This window comes from Sorex araneus, chromosome 1 (genome assembly GCF_027595985.1).
Source record: "Sorex araneus isolate mSorAra2 chromosome 1, mSorAra2.pri, whole genome shotgun sequence".
Classification (NCBI taxonomy): Eukaryota; Metazoa; Chordata; class Mammalia; order Eulipotyphla; family Soricidae; genus Sorex; species Sorex araneus.
The window spans coordinates 401,633,700-401,652,758 of NC_073302.1; the positions used below are offsets into that span (position 1 = coordinate 401,633,700).

Below are 19,059 nucleotides of genomic sequence, written 5' to 3' on the forward strand. Positions count from 1 at the left end.
CCCTTTGTATGCCAACTGTACCAAATATTGAACACTGTTTTCTCTCTGCCCCCAGCCTTCCTCTGAGACAGGAAAATACACATACACACACACACACACACACACACACACAACATACACGCATACACACACACACGCATACACACACCCAAACACACACACACACACACACACACATGCACAAGCACACACTTTTCTGTCCCCACCCCAAAGCCCCCACATACCCCCACCAGCCCCTGAACTTGCCTTAGAAGTCTAGAATGTGAACTGAGAGTCTGTAACATCTTAGCTACTACTTGAAAGAACAAATGTGACCTTGGGTCCCTGTCCCCAGCCCCCCCAAAGGTTGGGGATTTTCTAATTGATGCTTTCTAATGGATTCATAGAAAAAGAAACCAAAAGTCCTCCCCTCCCCACACTCAATCTCAGGTTCCCCAGGGCATCGAGTCTAATCTGTCTGCCAGTGCATCCTGAATCCAGGCTTGGAGCCCTTGCTTCCCTCACCTTCTCATTCAGGCCACACTGCCTCTGGCTGGGCCCCCACACTGGCCTCCTGCCTCCTGACTGTTTCCCAGGTCCCTTCTGTCTGAAATAGTGCTCCCAGACGCTCAGGGCAGTGAGGCTCAGCAGGTGGGTGGAGGCCAATGTAACTGCAGGTTCAACCCCCGCACCACTTCACGTGCCCCGGTGCCATCCCAGTAGCTCTGCTGTTTGGGGTCCCCAGCACCCCAAGATGTCCCATCCCTGGCTAGCACATGGCACACAACTTTATCTAGGGCAGTATAATAACCCAATTATGTACAACTACCAATTACTGCAGAGACAACACAAGGGAAATTAATTTATCAGTACTGAATCAAATCTGTATTATGATATTGATTAAATAACATTCATTTTAAAAGTCCTCCTGGAACCCATCGAGCAGTTTCTCTCCCACTCAGAATGAAATCCAGATTCCCATTGCCCCTGTTCCCTCCCAGTCCTGTCTGGTGGCCTCCACTGTCCAGCCCCAAGTTCCTGTTCCATTCCTGCTCTCATCTCAGGACCCCAGAGAAGCTCCTCCTCCAACCCTCCCCTTTCATGAGCCCCTGAACCCCCTCCCCTACAGCTGTACCCACCCCGCACTCCTCTTGCCTTGCCTGCCTGACATTTCCTCACAGGTCTGATCTATATCAGACCGTTTCTTCTTTCTTTGTAACCTCATTTGCTGTCCCTTCCACTGGATAGGAATTATGTGACATCAGCAGCATTGCTTTTCTCACGGGTGTATTTTCTTTCCCTGCACCCCCTCCCCACACCCCATACCAGCAGTGCTCAGGGATTACTCCTGGCTAGGCCCTCGGAATCACTCCTGGCAGTGCTTGGAGGACCATATGGGATACCAGGAACCGAATCCAGTCACAGGTGTATTTTCAGTGTGTGTAACTATATATCACAAATGAAGGGTTCTCAATATATACTTACGGAAGAAAAAAAGGGCCTTTTCTCTACTCATGAGAGAAGAGGGACAGATCTAGGTACTGCCTGGCTACCTTCTAGGTCACTTGGTCATCAGTGCCCAGCAAGTACTGCTGTTCAGGAAGGCGACAGTTGTGCAGTGCCAGGGCATGAGTATTTGTGTCTGTCTCTAAAGAAGCAAAGTAAGGGCCAAAGAGAGTGTGCAAGGGGTCAGAACATATACTCTGCATATTGGGCACTTGGGGTCTATCCCCAGCACCACATGGTCCCCTGATACTGCCAGTAGTAACCCCTGAGCACTGCAAAGAGTTAACTAGGTGTGGTCTAACAATCAATACGATATAATAACAAAAAGAAAAACAGGTTAAAACACCCATCCTCAGGTACCCTAAGCCTCTCCCAGAGACTCAACCAGCTGCGCTAGGAGTTCAATTCCGGAACCTGAGGTTGTGATGCCTTTTGGGCCCTGTGGTACCTCAGGTAGTGTCTCAAGGTGGTCCCAGGGATTGAACCAGGGTCAGTCAGTGGAAAGAAAAGCTTCTTTTTTACCCCACACCTTATACTAGCTCTCTGGCCACTGGGGTTCAATGTTTGGTTTGTTTGATTTGGTTCTTAAAGCAGCATGGTTCAATCTTCAATTGTGCTGATACTGGTTTTGGTGTGTAAGGTTCCTGGTGGTGGAGATCATCATCAAAGTGTCAGAGTCCTCCCACCACTGACCTTGTGTCTCTTCTTGTCCACCTCTCCCTCCCTGCCCACTGCCCCCATACTGGTAACCTTAGTTCTGTAATCTGAGTTCAGGGGTTGGGTCTCACTGGATGCTGAGTATTCAAATAGTTGGGTTTGGGACCGGTGTGGTAGGGGAGGGAGTGCTAATATTTTGTTCCCTGGAACACGTTTTTGGGAGTATAGTTGCACACATTTTGTGGTACCTCAGCCTAGAAATGGGTTCACTCAGGTCAGAGTCTCACTCACAGATGACTAACAGGGGTTGCAAAGGGGCGGGAGGGAGGGGATTTAGTCCACACCCAGAGAGTAGGAATTTGACACGCTTCCTCTGTGAAGCTGACCTCTCTTCCTCTGCCTCTGGCCAGAAGCAGCTATTATTAGTGTCCATGTTTCTCTCATGTAATTGGTAGCATATGATTGATTATTATCATCCCTTATTTCTGCTCATTGCCACTTCAGACAACAGTAAAGGGGCCTTCTAAAGATTAAAGTATGACCTCTTTCATTTAATTTCTGCTATCTCGGGGGGCCGGAGCGATAGCACAGCAGGTAGGGCGTTTGCCTTGCACGCGACCGACCCGGGTTCGATCCGCGGCATCCCATATGGTCCCCCAAGCACCGCCAGGAGTAATTCCTGAGTGCAAAGCCAGGAGTAACCCCTGAGAATCGCTGGGTGTGACCCAAAAAGCAAAAAATAAAAAAAATAAAAATAAATAATAAATTCTGCTATCTTGGGCTGTAGCAATACTACAGCAGGGAGGGCATTTGCTTTGAACCTGGGCCGACACTGGTCAGATCCCCGGCATCCCATATGGTTTCCTGTGCATCACCAGGAGTGATTCCTGAATGCAGAACCAGGAGTCACCACTGAGCATTGCCAGGAGTGACCCAATAAGCCAAAATAAATAGATAAGTAAATTCTGTTATGCCCAAGAACTCAGAATTCCTTGCCAGTTTCATGGGATAGAGGCATGTTTGGTCCAGTGTGGGTAATGGGAGCATTCTTTATAGAAGTATATCCATTTTTTTTTAATTGATGTACAGTTTGCTTTCGTTTTTTGTTTGTTTTGTTTGCTTTTTTGGGCCACACCCGGCAATGCTCAGCGGTTAGTCCTGACTCTGCACTCAGAAATTACTCCTGGCAGTGCTTGGGAGACCATTTGGGATGCCAGGGATTGAATCCGGATTGGCCGTGTGCAAAGCAAACGCCCTACCTGCTGTACAATCTCTCCAGTCCCACATATCCAATTTTTGAAGACATCTTTGTGCCAGCGTTTAAAACAGCTTAATTGGTACTGAAGAGAGAATACAGGATTAAGGAACTTGCATTGTATCCTGCTGACCCTGATTCAAATCCCTGGCAACACATAGGGTCATCAAGCACTGTCCAGGGTCACTCTTGAGCTGAGAGATACGTATAGTCCCTGAGGCACCTCTGGGTCAGGCTCAAAATAACGAAACAAAGCAAAACAAAAAGTTCATCTGCATCATTAACTTATTCACATTTTTTGAATTGGGGTATAATTTGCATGCAATAAAATTCACCCTTTTTAGTGTAGATGGTTTTTTTACTGTAGGAGCCTGGGGGTCCAAAGGCCCCAGCCAGCAGTGCAGGGGAGGGCTGGGGAATTTATAGTGAGACTCAAAGTCTCCCACACAGTAACCATGTGACTTCCACTCAAGCTTTCTCCCCAGGCCTTCAGCTTTGAAAACATGTGCAACGGTACATGATATATAATCAATTACAGTAATCAAGATACAGTCAAGTTCCGTAATCCATGCAGATGTGCTCATTCTCTCTTGTGGCCATGCCTCTTGCCACTCATAAATCCTGGAAAGTACTGTCTGAGAATGGAATGGAAATGGAGCCCGCAGGACAGACTGTGCCTCTGTCTCCTCTCACTTAGCTTATGACTCGTGCTGGCATGAGCTGTGAGTGAGCAGAGAGAGAGAGAGAGAGAGAGAGAGAGAGAGAGAGAGAGAAAGAAAGAGAGAGAGAGCTCAGGATAGGATGGTAAGTTTATTAGGAGCTCAGCGCTGAGGACCCCAAGGCAGAGAGAAAGAGGGTCTCTCTTTTATCCTCTAAAGGTGGGCTACTAACTGCATACATTCTAATCAGTGAAACAGGAGATACAGAGTAATTGGCAAGAGAAAAAACAATCAGTGCATCCTTCCCACATGGTATGGCCTTCAGGTGCCCAAAAGGAAAACAATGTCAGTATACCCTGCCCACTTGGTGTGGCCTTTGTGTACTGTCTCCCAAACGCTCCCCTAAATCTGTCCAGCCCAGCACCTCCCAGAAAGCCAGTGGGCTGGTGAGCCCTTAGCTCCGTTAATTGGGGTCATAAAAGGAATTCTTCTCCCTCCGTTCTATTGTTTAATTTAGGGGGTCAGTTTCAGTTTCTCAGTCCTCATCACATTTTCTTAATTTTCATTACACTTTCACAATTCTCATTACATACAGCTCTTATTTGTCATTACCCTCTGAGACGCTGAGCTACACTTCGTTGGGTGTCGTTCATCCTTAGCTGACGCCGTCCCATTGTCCTTGGGTTTTTCTGTCTAACGGTTGAGAGCCAACTAGGTTGTTTTCAGTTTGCGGTGGTTAAGAATAAAGGACACTATAAACTTCTGCGTATACTTTTTTGTATGACTGTCACTTTTATTTCACTTCATTAGAGACCTCAGAGTGGGATTACTGAGGCAGATGGTAGCTAACTGTCTGACTTTCTAAGAAACTGCCAGACCATTTTCTAACCTAACATTCTACTTTGTACTCGTCACAAAAACACAGGAGGGGTCCAGTGGCTCCATGTCCTTGCTTGTTTTCAAGTCATTGTCAGGTATTTTCCCCTAATTTTAGCTATTTCAGTAGTAGTGGGATAGTAGTTAGTTTTTTGGGTTTTAGTGGGGTTTTTTTTTTTGCCTTTTTAAGTCACACCCGGTGATGCACAGGTGTCACTCCTGGCTCTGCACTCAGGAATTACCCCTGGCGGTGCTCAGGGGACCATATGGGATGCTGGGAATCGAACCCGGGTCGGCCTCGTGCAAGGCAAGTGCCCTACCCGCTGTGCTATCACTCCAGCCCCAGTCGTTAGTTTTTAATTTGCAATTTGTTACTGATGGTGTTGAGCATTTTTCTCTGTTGCAGTTCAGTTAGTTCAGGGCCTGTATCTGGCCCTGCTGGAGAGTGGCACTGGGGCTCACTCCCGGCTTGGTGTAATGGGGAAGCCACGCTGCGTGCTGCTGGCAATGCTCCAGGACCACCGTGGCTACACCCAGCAGTACCAGGAATCAAACTCAGGGTCTCGCACATGCAAGGCAAGTAATGGCTCTTCTGTTTGCTGGCCAAAGACTCCTATTTAGAAAATGAGTAATATGGTGCCCCAAGTCCTGCCAGGAATGATCCCTGAGTGCAAAGCCAGGAAGGAACCTGTGCACCACCGGAGGTGCCCATAAAACAGACGAAAAAAAAAAAGATAAAAAGAAAACCAGTAACTAGTCTCCCTCACTTTCTCCTGCTCCTCCCATCAAAGCAGGAGCAGGCCTTTAACAAAGGCTTTTCTAGGGGGGGCCGGAGTGATGGTACAATGGGTACGGTGCTTGCTTTGCATGCTGCCTACCCAGGTTCAGTCCCCAGCAATCCAGATGGCCCCCTGAACACTGCCAGGAGTAACTCCTAAGTGCTGAGCTAGACGGAAACCCTAACCATTGCTGGGTGTGCCCCAAAACAAAACAGAAGAGAGCTTTTAGAGAGAGCTCATCTACATGCAGTGGTTTCCAAACTATAGAGCCTCAAGATTCTGGAACGTGGCCTCAGCCTGAGTCACTGGAGAAGCAGGGATGAGGGAGTGGCAAGGCAGGGAGGAATATCAAGAGATACTCAGGTTAATCTCTTCCTCTCTATTAACCAAAACTGTTCCATTCTCACTGAAGATATCTGAAAAGAATGTGTTGTTTTATAAACTATGCATGATATATATGAGCCAGAATAGTCCTCATATTTTTATAATGCAGATCTTTTTCTAACTCAGCCTTATTTGGGGGCAGCCTCATAGTGGATTATCAAGATTATTTTGTTTTGGGGGCTGGAGCAATAGCACAGAGGGTAGGGCGTTTGCCTTGCACACAGATAACCCAGGTTTCATTCCCAGCACCACCAGGGGTGATTCCTAAGTGCAGAGCCAGGAATAACCCCTGTGCATCACCGGGTGTGACCCAAAAAGAAAAAAAAAGATTATTTTGTTTTGTTTTGTTTGTTTCTTTGTTGATGTGGGGGGTGGGAAGGTACACAGCTGGTGGTGCTCAGCATTTAGTCCTGGCTCTGTGCTCTGTGCTCAGGGATCACTCCTGGCAGGGATCATAGGCTCCACATGGGGTGCTCAGGATGGAGCCTGGTCAGGTGCATGCAAAGCAAATGCCCTACCACTGTACTCCAGCCCCTGGATTATCAAGACTTTACTTCATTGGGGGAAAAAATGACTGGTTTCCCGAATCTGTGCTCCATGTCATAACCTCCTCTGGGCTGATAGCAAGTTATTGATTGCTTTTTGTTTGTTTGTTTTTGTTTGGGGACACACTCAGCGATACTCAGGGGTTACCGCTGGTTCTCCACTCAGGAATTTCTTCTGATAGTGCTTAGGGATCAAACCTAGATCATCATGTGCAAGACTAGAGTCCTACCTGTTGTACTATCTCTCCAGCCCTAAATAAATATCTCTTTTAGTCCGTGAGGCAAGTAATAAGGGATTGGCTGGCATCTTCAGGTCTTAATAATTTGGGGGGAGGGTAGTAATGCACCTAAAGGATTTATAGTTATGTCTAAGTATCTTTTCTCTTTCTTGTTTTCTTTCTGATTTGGGGGCCACGCCTAGTGGCGCTCAGGGGCTATTCCTAGTTGTGTGCTAGAGCCCCAAAGCAAGCACTTGGCTCTTTGCACCACCTCTCCAGACCTAAACATTATTTTTCTTTTTTTGTGTCCTGAGGTAGAAGAGTTTAGACAGCACTGGAATAGAACTTAGATTTGATTTAGGGTTTGGAGTCCCATAGTCAGTCATCTCTTCTACCAGCTGGCAAATCACTTCATTTATGTAAGCCTTCATTTCTTCATCTGTGAAATAGGGATAATAATGATATTTTTATAATTGTGCATATTAAAAGGCAGTGTATGAGATACAGACAGCAGTTCTGGTTCATCTAAAGCCTCAATAAATGTAGTTAAGGCACCATCAAGCCTTTTCAGCCATGGTGGTGTTTTATGGCTTCACCTTTCATTATGTCTTGAAAATGAGGATAAATGTGAAACATCAATAAGCGAATATGTGCACAAGTTTTTAAGTTATTAATGTTTTAACACCTAGCTTACATCTCATGGTAATAAAGGTGAAGGCCATTAACAGCGCCTCCAGACTGGAAACAATGCTTCAGAAATAGAGGTAAAATAAAATAATTAATTTGTTCTGAAATTTTTTTAGTTCTCATATTTCCTTATTTATATTTTGTTACAAAAAGCAATCACCATAGTAATGCTTGAACAGATCCAAATGAACCATTACAGTCTGAACACATCTTTAAATTATTTTTCTTCTGAACACCAGATAGCTTTACATTACTGTGCTTTGGTCTACTCTAATCATTTTGGGTTTTTTCCTATAATAGTCTAAATTAGTATAAAATAGATTTCAGTAAACCACATTTATATTCTCTAGCCCATCCACCTGTATGTTGGTTGCATTCAGGAGAGGTTTTTATAAGAAAGAGGAATACCAAACCCTTGGATCTCTTTGCACAATCATTTCATTCACATAATCAATAGAGATAGTAGTCTGAAATTCACTCCATGTTTCTACTGTCAGAATTTTTTTTTTCAGATCAATCCAGGCACTAGGTATGCCATTGTGAGGAATATTTTTGTAGCATATAATATCCAGAAATCAAGTTTAGTTAGACTTTTTCTCTGGCTCTAATTCATGTCTTCATGTTTTCAGAAATCAGTGTTCAAAGTACGGAAACTGTCTGGTGTCTCACATTCAGATACCAACAGCATTTCCAAGTCCCTGTGTGAAATAATGACGGATCCATCTCTGACAATCACTCAGTTGGAAGTTTCTGTCCTGTGGCCCCAGAAGAAATGAGCCTCATTTTCATTCCAAATAGTAGACAGTGAAGGAGTCTAGTGACAGTGGCTCAGCAAAGCTTGTGGTTCATCGCCACTCAAAAAGCCCATCCACAACCCTGCTCTATTACCGACCCGCTGTGTAGCATTGAGCAAGTTACTTAACCTCTTTACTAAGCCTCCACTTGCTTAGCAGTGAAGTGTGCACGTTTGAATGCATTCATGCGAGTAGAGACATTTCAAAGGCTTGAAGCTAGTCAGTATTAACCGCTGTCCTTGCTGGTGAGACCATGATCATAACACCATCAAGACCTTCTCATCTCCCTCATCCACTGAGACTTGGACCCCAGCCCTATGCTGAGAGGGGAGAGCAGTGCCAGATCCTTCATTCAGTGCTTGGGGGACTGATCATCCCAAAGCTGGAAGCCCAGGGGCTGGAGCGATAGCACAAAAGGTAGGGCGTTTGCCTTGCACATGACCGACCCGGGTTCGATTCCCAGCATCCCATATGGTTCCCTGAGCACTGCCAGGAGTAATTCCTGAGTGCATCGCCAGGTGTGACCCAAAAAGGGGGAAAAAAAAAAAAGCTGGAAGCCCAAAGACTTCTTGGCAAGGTATGGGGATGGAAACAGACCCTCTTCCTCTGTGACAACCTCTGGCTCCTTCCTGAGGAATCCCCCTTGCCCTTCAGCACAGGAAATAGAAAACAGTTCCTTGATTCTATTAGTTTCCTCTTCTATACAAATCTGTGCTGGAGATAAGAGTCACCTGAGAAAATCAATACTACAGACACTTATTTACTGCAATAAGCCATTTACTCCTACCGAGTCACCCCTTTGGTTACTGTCACTTCGGTTATATTCTATAAAATAATCAAGCTGTTGAAGCACAGTAGATGAGGTTATTTTTATCACAGGCATGAACTAAAGGACTGCATTTTATTTTTCAATATTTCTAGGTTCCTACAGGATCTTTTTAGAGACAGTAAATCTTTTCTATTTTGTGTTTGCTTGGTTCTGTAGCAGTTCTCAGGGGCTACTCTTGACTCAGTGCTCACTCGCAGCAGTGCTTGGGGAACCATGAGTCTCCTGCATGCAAAACATGCCCTCCAGACTATTAAGCTATCTCCCAGACATGAGATAATACATCTTTAGATACAAAGAGAATGCTCTGTGTGTGTGTGTGTGTGTGTGTGTGTGTGTGTGTGTGTAGCACTGTAGCCCTGTCATCCCATCAATCATCGATTACTCGATTACTCGAGCAGGCGCCAGTAGCGTCTCCATTTGTCCCAGCCCTGAGATTTTAGCATCGTAAACTTTATGCCCTCTCTCCGTGGATGTGGCACGCCAACTGGATGTCCCTGGGCATAATGGTGACGCGCTTGGTGTGGATGGTGCAAAAGTAGGTGTCCTCCAAGAGCCCCCCAAGGTACACGCTTCCTGCAGCGCCATGACAGCCCCAGCTCTGGGAGCACAGGTGGGTCTTGAATTCCTGCGCGATCTCCCGCACCAGTCGCTGGAACGGCAGCTTGCGGATGAGCAGCTCCGTGGACTTTTGGTAGCAGCGGATCTCGCACAGCACCCCACTGTCGGGCCGGTAGCGGTGCAGCTTCTTCACACCGCCCGTGGCTGGCGTGCTCTTGCGGGACGCCTCAAGGGCCAGCTGCTTGCGGGGCCCCTTCCCGCCCGTTGACTGGTGCACCGTCTGCTTAGGACAAGCCCTCTCGTTCTTCCCAACTCAGCTGGAGACTCCTTCAGGGTTAGGGAAATGAGACCCATTTTTGCTACTGTTGTTGGCATATTTTCTACATCAAGCGTAGCTTGCCAGGCTCTGCCCTGCGGGCAGGATACCCTCGGTAGCTTGCCGGGCTCTCTTGGGGGCAGAAGGAGGCTTCTTTGGGGGCAATCTCGAATCATCCCTTCAGTGTTGTATGTGTGTGTGTGTGTGTATGGATTAATAATATCCAATTATGTACTATTCAGTCTGCTTTCTATGAGAAATCCATACTCACTAAACTGACAAAAGGAAGGGGAAACACTATCTTGGCTTAAAAGTCTTGATCTCAGCAATTACGGATTTTCTCCTCCTCAGGGGAATGTATGCTCATGGCCTATTCCCTGTAACTCCATCTGAACATTCCCTTGTGCTCTAATTAATGATTCCCTGGTGACGAGGCTCTTTTAAGCAAAGGCATTACACCCTTGTGACAGATCAGATTCACAGATGGAAGAAATCTATTAAATCTGGGGAGAAATTGACTGTTTTCTTGGATCCAAAGATTTTCTCTTTGCACTCCAGGAAACACTGATGAGAGTTGGGAGCTTTTCCCATATACTTTCTGTCACAGAATTCCTCCTTCTGTATGCAAAACACTAAACATTTCCCACTAAACTTCCCCTCCCCCCTCAAACACTGATTTCCATTTCATCACCGTCCTCCCACTCAAAACTGGATTGCAGGGGCTGGCGAAATAGTGTAGCAGGTAAGATGTACGATTTGTGCTATTCGTTTCTTTGAACTCATTGAACATCCCCATCATGGTGTCGCTAAAGACACTGTCTGCGTATTGACTGCTTTGTTTATGTCTTCAGTGATACTGTTTTGCTCATTGAGCTTGGTGTGTTTCTGTGTGTGTTCCCCATTGGTTTTCTAGTGTTGTTGCTGTGCTGAGGGTGAGTCTTTATCCAGGTAGTTATCCCACCTGGAAGATGCTGAGGGATTGAGCTGGAGATGACGCTCTGTCTTCTCTGACCATCCTCACAGAATGTCGGGAAGAATAACCAGAATAAAGAGCAGTCTGTGATTTGTTGAGGAGGTCTGTGGCGAGGCCATTTCAGGAGCTGTGACATGGGCCCTTGATAAGGCACAGGTTTGATGTGGAGGCTGTGGGACTCACCAGGAGAGGAGTCCTGCCTCCTGTTCTAGAACAGGCCCCGTGCTACTAGCTGGAGACAAGCCTCACCTGGGATGGTGGAGCAGCAAGCGGGTCAGGAAGGCGCTGCGCTGGGGGCCTTTAACATGACCAAGGAGCAGGTGTGGAGGCTTCTGGGACCCACCTGGGAGGGAGGGGCTCTGCCTCCGGTTCCAAAATAGGCCCAGTGATGTGACTCAGAGGCGAGTCACCTGGGATGGCAGAGCAGCAGGTGGCTCTAGTGTAGATGAGAAGCTGCTGCCAGAAAGGTAAGTAGAAAAAGCAGGAAAATGAAATGTGATGGAAGCCAAGAATCTGGTTAGTTTCTGGGAGGAGTCAGCTGTGTACAAGGTGGTGAGAGAAAGTGCTTAGGGGGCCCCTGGGCCTGACACAGATATACCATTGATGATGACCTTGTACACCAGTCTCTCAGTGCCGAGGGGAGAGGTGAGTGAACACGCCAGGTGGGTGTGATGGAGGCTTTTCTCTTTCTGATTTTGGTCACTGGGGACATTGTTTGGACAGTGAAAAAAAAAAAAGCAGCACACCCGTATGGTTGATTTTGCCTTTTTTTTGGGGGGGGGTCACACCTAGTGATGCACAAGGGTTACTCCTGACTCATGCACTCAGAAATTACTCCTAATGGTCCTCAGGGGATCATATGGGATGCTGGGAATCAAACCTGGGTTGGCTGCGTGGCCCTATTCGCTGTGCTCTTGCTCCAGCCCCCTTGATTTTGCCTTTTTAGTGTCTATTAAGTCTAAATAAAGTCTGTCTCAGAGAAATGAGCACGTGCTTTAGCCAGAGGGTAGGTTCAAGGTAGTTCATCTTTCTTGGCACTGCGTGGCAGTATATCATAAAGGATAGACTCTAAAATATTAACTAAGGAAAGTTCCTGACCTCTGCATACCCTCCCAGGGAGTTTGAAGGTAGAGCAGAGTGGGGAAGGGGTTGCTGCCCCCCTCTCGGACCTCAGAGAGCTTCTGGGACTGGGATCTGGTATAGATACCATGGGCCTGATACTAAAATGTAGAATTCTTGTCCAGAAAAATAAAAGCTTCTAAATGCAAATGCATGTGCATTTGCACACATGCGCGTGCGCGCGCACACACACACACACACACACACAAATGACCATCTTTTGAATCATTTGGCTTTATGATCTAGTTCATTTTAATCATTTTAATTTCTGACTAATATTCTTAATTAGTAGTGGTTTAGAACATTTTAGCTTTTAGTTTCTGCCATTAAGTATTTAATGATCTATAAACACTAGAGAAATCCTTTATAATAAGAAGATCTTTTATATATATGTATAGCACTCGGAATCATTTGAGTTTCAAGTTTATCATCACAGGATTTTCCATAGTTGGTGCTAAGAGTACTGAGCGCCCCCCTTTGGTCAGCAGTGACCTCTGAGCAGGGCTAGGTCACTTACCTTAACCCTATTTGCAAGGCTACATCTGAGGGAAATGTCCTTAGTGAGTAAAATGAGTGTTGATACCCCACATTGTATTCCCGGCCTACTCATTCTGTAATCTTGGCCAAGTTACTTAGCCTCTCTGCTTGAAAACCTTATTCAGGAAATGGTGTGAACATTATTAGCTTCCCTGGGTGTCCAAAATAATTGGAGGCCAATTAATTGACTACCATATGTGATCTAACGATGGGGGAAAGAGCTGTTGAAGTGTGAGATATGGCTGTGCTAGAAATGACCACTGCAGAAAGACCCTCTGGTGATGCCTTTTGAAGACACTTACAACTCCTTCAGGAAATTCCTTCCTGTGGCAGAGTTGCCACGTTTGCTAAATCCCAAAACTCACCCCCAAGGCCAAGAGATATCACAGTGGTTAGAGTGCCTTCCTGGTATGCATCCCACCCAGGCTCAACTTCTGACATTACATAGTCTCCCAAATGTTGCTGAGTGCAGCCTGAGAGGCCCCATCCCTCAGCACCAACAGCCTGGAGGCCCCTAGAACCCCCAGGATGGCCCGAATATCCCTGCCAGTACAGGGCCCAAATAGCACAGCGTCCTCAGGCCCTAGCATTGCCCTTCCAGTTCACCAGGTTTTACTAGTGGGGATGGCAAGAGGGGGGTGGGGGTGGGGTCCTGAATTTCGTGAACACAACTTGGGAGCGAATCCCCAAAACAAAATAACTTCAGCCCAGTCAAAGTTAAACATATTCCAATTTTCATTATGTGTGCACTTGAGAATTTCAGAATAGTCCTTAAGGTAACCAAGAGTACCTGGGGTCGAGTAAACCTCACCTAGGACCACGCACTATCAGAATGGATGACTCACTGCACTGGTTCAGAACATCCCGTGCAAATGCACTTGTCAGTGTTGGCTTCACTTGGGCCGTCTGTGTGTCTGTGGACAGCCACTGGGGTGCAGAGGGAAAATATGACCCAACTTAATGTAAATATCATTAGTACTGCTCTGCGCCCATCATAATGTGGGTTTCCTCTGAAACGACATGGAGGTCAGTAGACATTTTATCCCTGTGCTATAAAAGAAGAAAATGAAACTCAGAAAAAATTGAAGTAGTTGGTCCAAAAATCATATCATGGCTAAATGTCAGAGACAAAATTAGATTACAGGTCTTCTGATACTTTTCATAGATTTTTTTTCTCACTATGTGAACAATGATAATGATACGTTTATGGTCAGAAGAGTATATGTGCCCTAAGCACTCCATTCAAATTTCATGTCATAGATAAGCCTTTTGATTTGATTGTCGACAGGTGAAACTATCCAGCCCACTGTTCCCTTCTTCTCCTTGTCTCTATAAATCAGCATCAAAGGTACTAAATTTAATCCTCACTTTCTAACAAAGCAGAAGACCCATGATATCCGCAATTGAGAATTCACCGTGGCCTCCAAACATAACACTTTACAGAGACAGGAAATTGAGCCAGATGCACTGAGGCTAGTGTGTGAGAGTGAATCTCACAGCCAGCAAGGATGCACACTCCTGCATCCTTCAGCTCTCACTGAGGCTTATTTATTCCCCACTCTTGCCCCTACATCAATTCTCCAAAGAAAAATTAACCCCGAGAATGGTATCCCCCAAAATCTGAAGATTTCCTCGATCCTCCCTACAAATAGCGAGGGCTCACTGTATGTTATTTGCCTGCTTTAATTTTGTTTTAATAGCTGGACATTCTAGAGTAATGTTTGTGCTTATCATAGTAACTAACTCATCTCAGAGTTCTAACACACCTGTTCCCCCACTACTTGGCTTCTGACCTATTGTTTACTTTTTTAAAAGTATTATATCTGGGGGCTAGAGGGTGGGGCGCTTGCCTTGCACGTGGCCCATCAGGTTCAATGCCTGGCATCCTGTATGGTTCCCTAAGCACTGCCAGGAGTAATTCCTCAGTGCAGAGCCAGGGGTAACCAATGAGCTTTGCCGGGTGTTACCAAAAAAAAAAAAAAACCCTCATGTCTCATCTTTTTTTATCATTCTGTGTTTTATGTGTTATGCTATAAGTTGTCTCCAGAAATTTTTTTTTATTTTAAAAAGATCTTCAATCCCAAATAAATGTTAAAGCTAAACTTCCTAGAATCATTCATCTTAGTCCTGGGTGGGCCTTTCATAACGTTAGAACCGTTAAAGAGAATTAAGGGCACTGATTTCTATGCCCTAGAAAGGAGAGACAGCACGGAGAGGGCTTGGGTGAGTTTCTGCAAGCTCTAAGAGTGTCTGGTGGCATCTTAGACTTATGCCTTGAGTGACACCTAACGGCTGAGAAAGTCACTCTCCCAACTTCTTCCAGAGGACTCCGCAGCCCGTGTTCTTCTCCGAGCTGGTTCTGGGATCCTCGTGGGCATCATCTGGGAGCCTGCATGAAAGGCTGCGCAATCCCCCCAGCCCCATCCTTAGTGGAATCTCTGACCTCAGTGTCGTCTGGGTCTGGATTTTTCATAAAGATCCCAGGCGATTCCGATGGGGGAAACTAGAGCACTGAGTGCAGTGCTGCCCCACGTCCACGCAGGGCTAGCCGACCTGAGGACACCCGGGGAAGTTGGAAGCCCCCCCTCCCCCCCCCCCCGTCAAGGGCATTTGCAAGGATCCTGCCTCCCCTGGTCTTATTTATGAGGTTAGGGGTGCAGGGAGCTGGGGGCGGGTTGGGGGAGGGAGGGACCGGCTGCCCTGCCCGCAGCGAGGGTGCGAGGGTGCGGGTGGTGGTGGAGGGTGGCGAGGGCACACGGAGCGCGGCCCCTCACGCCTGTGCTTTCGCCCTCCCCGCAGACGAACCCGCCCCCTGGAGCGCTCCCGCTGCCGCCGCCGCCGCAGCCGCCGCAGGCCTGCCGGAAGTAGGCCCGGCGCCCGGAGACGCCCTCGCGCCGTTCCCTCCGCCGCCGCACCCAGCCCCGTCCTCCGACCCTTCCCACCCGGCCTGGGACAGCAAGAGGGAGCACGACGTTCGGAAACCAAAGGAGCTTTCGGCCGGCGGCCAGAAGAAGCAGCGCCTCGGGGAGCAGCGGGAGCGCGAGGCCAGCCCGCAGCGGGCGCCGGCGGCTGCTGCAGACGCGGGGGACGCGGCCCGGCGGGGCGGGAAGGAGGGAGCCCGCGCCGCCGCCGCCGCCGCCGCCCCCGCGCGACCCCCGGGCAGCGGCCCCCCGCGCAAGCCGGCCGTGGCGCCCGGGCCCTGGAAGGTGCCGGGCTCCGACAAGCTGCCCGGCGTGCTCAGACCCGGCGCCTCGGCCGCCGGCAGGTGAACGCGCTCGCCCGCCTGCCTCGACGCCGCTTCCCTGCGATGCCGTCGCCAAGGCGTTTTTTTTTTTTAATTTATTTCGCACCGTCCACACGCATCGATCCACGAGACCGGGGAGCCTCGCCGGGAAGACATCCACCACCCCGTCCCCCCGCCCCACCCAACACACACACACGTGTCCGACGAGCCCGCGCCCTGCCGTGTGCACGCGCAGAACCGAACCTGATCCTAAAGTTACCCCCCCACCCCAACCCCTCCCCAGACCCCTGGATCCACTGGTGGTGGGGAGGGGGTCCGGTGGGGGGAGCTTGGGCAGCTATGGCAGAACCAAAATCACCACGTGAAGAACATCACCGAGAGACAGTGCAGTGTAGCTTTAGTACAAGAGAAAGTAATAATAATAATAATAATTCCCCTCCACTGCATGAAGGGTTTGGATGTCATCCAAACTTGCTATCAAGAAACTGGACAAGTTAAGAGCAATCACAAACTGGAATCTCGCCTTAAAAAAAAAAAAATCAAACTGCACGGAGCAAGCTGAAACTGAGACAAGATTATATCTTTTAATTGATCTAAAGAGTTGTAAATAAATTGTTCTTGACATATCTAGACAGGGGTGAAAGGGTTTCTTTGAAACATACAGAACTGTTTGCCCATGATGTTTCCACAGCTCATCCTTGGCGTCCATCACCTGTATTAGCGGCACCGTTCCCTGCTCTCTGCAGGATGGGTAGAAATCTAGTGAATTCATTGGTGTAATGCCATTTTTACTGCCATTTCTGTGATCCAGTCATATTTCTGTACATTTTCAGTGGTAGGGAAACAAAGGTATTAAAAATTGTGTCCTAGAGAACAGTTTTCCATGTCAGAATTTTGCAGTTTAGCTCATATGTCCTAAATTGATTTTCATGGAACATAGGAATTTTATGACCGAAGGACCACAATTTGTATAATCAGAATTGGCAACGCTGCAGTTCCTTTATGAAAAGGTTTTCCTGTTGTCTCAGGCTAGCAAAAATAGCTTCTTATATCGGCATTGTTATATTTCACTTATTTTACTGCCTTTTTGAAAACCTTTCAATTACTTCATTTTCACAGGTTGATAGAGCGGAGACAAAGTATTTCTCTTATATTGCACAGATTATAATGAATCCTTAATGTTAAAGAATCATTATTATAACCAGTTTATTTTCATTAAAGAACACAAATCTGTTTAGTTTCCCTTCCTGCTTTGCTTTCCTTATTCTTCTTTTGTTTCCATTTAGTTCACTGTCTTGTTTTTGCCAATTAAAAAAAAAACTCTTAACAACTTATAGATTCCTTTTCATCTTCATGATTGATCCTCTAGTAAAATTCTAAGGCTTGACTTTCATCCCTGCTGTTTGACTATTTCTTTGTAAAATGCTACCTTCAATTAATTATACGTTGCTACTTACTTGTAGCTACAAATATTAAAAGGCAAAATGTTCCTAAGGGCAATTTTGCTTTGATATGCCCTCCCTCAATGAAGCCTCTTCCATCCGGTATTTTGCCCCTTACAGGATGTTCAGATGCAAATCAGCCTTACCTCTTGGCACTTGTAGACAAATAAGTGAAACAGGAAGATCAGGTGTCTCACAGGAGGTCACACTTAATAGCCGCCCTCCTTGACTCCTGCCTGCTTTGTAATTACGCTATCCGAGCACTCTCCCCCTTTCATTTCCATCAGCCATAGGAGCAGTTTGTTGTTTGACAAGAGGAAAATGTGAGTGAAAGCCTCTAGTGAAGGGTCTTGCAGCCTGTAAAAGCAATTTCCAAAAATAAAACCCATTTGTCATAAACAAAAGCACAAACACATGTAGCACTTTTGGTTTAATCTCAACTAGTCTTTCTCCCCTGGACTAGAAATCCAGTATAGTTTGCCATTAATTTATTGAATCTGGTTTGGACAATGCTTCTGTAGTGTAGCTGCACGTCCTGGTACTGTATTCTCTGACCTTTATTTTCCATGTGTTAAAAAGGAAAAAAAAATTCAGATTACGCTTGCATAAACTCTAATTTGCACAGTTCATAGCTACTACTGGTGCAGTAATTGCTTTATGCAGCTGTAATCCATAACCTGTGAGGACAGCACATCATCTAAATCCCATTCCAAATAATATTTCTGTGTAGTGTTAGCTGTGAATTTACCCTGTACAGCTGTATCTCTATAAATATAATTCCATGTATTAATAGTCACAGAAAGACTGTAAGTGAGCAACTATTTTTATGAAACGCACCACTATGGATAAATTAACTTTTACAGAAATCTTGTTTACTGTATGATATTCTAAAACACTGTCAAATAAAATATATATCCAAAAACGTTTTCTTTTTCCAACTATATAGGCTGTGTGTTAATTTTAAGTGACAATTACTGGGAGTTTACTTAATTTATAAAAACTGTCAACAGGACTTCTTTGAAATTTGAATATAAATGCACTGGACGAACATAGGAGATCTTGACTTTTCTACTCCAGTAAACAATGTTCTCATATACACCCTGGTAGGTATTTGCCTGTCAGCTGCTGCATCACTTATGAATTAATACTATGTTTCTCTTGTTTGCTACATTGATTGATACTGAGCCTTTTATTCCAAAAAGGACTTAAGGTATCAACAATTCCATCACATGTTTTCCTTTTAATTTTGAAATTTTTTTAATGCAGCATCCCAGGGAGTTTATGCAGATGCCAACACTTAATAAATAACAGCATAAGAGTTCAAAGGAAATGGCCAGCAAACTTTTGCAGAGATTTACAATAGTTCTACAAGCTAACAGGATGGTGACAATCTGCTGTTGAGGAATTTACAATCCACAGAAACAGTTCTTAGCCTTAATCCTGTCAAGACTTCCAACTAATGTCTACAAGAAGCCTCATATTCTAAAACTTTATTTTCAATCTCATACAGTTTTTTTTATAATTAAATATCCCTCACAATAAACTTTTAGGAAAGGGAAAATAGTCATGTGGGCAATGAAATCAAGTACAAAAATTACTTGGCATGAGTTTGGTGCTCTCTTTATAAATTAACCTGAGAATGCCAAGCAGATACAAAAGCAAAAAGTTAATGAGATGGTATGTAATTATTAATCATACACAG

The 19,059-nt window shown here is 46.0% G+C and overlaps 1 protein-coding gene across 11 annotated transcripts in view; it reads left to right on the top strand.

Moving 5' to 3' along the window:
• MAGI2 (membrane associated guanylate kinase, WW and PDZ domain containing 2) overlaps positions 1–18,298 on the top strand; it is a 1,445,467-nt gene extending 1,427,169 nt beyond the window's left edge. For 8 of the 11 annotated variants that reach the window (XM_055133407.1, XM_055133431.1, XM_055133421.1 and 5 more), the window contains one exon: positions 15,471–18,298. In XM_055133407.1, the coding sequence (XP_054989382.1) occupies positions 15,471–15,940 (470 nt within the window). In that variant the 3' untranslated portion in view covers positions 15,941–18,298. The remainder of the gene's footprint in view (positions 1–15,470) is intronic. The other 3 variants (XM_055133463.1, XM_055133470.1, XM_055133467.1) reach the window with 2 other exon arrangements.
• The last annotated feature ends 761 nt before the right edge of the window (positions 18,299–19,059 follow it).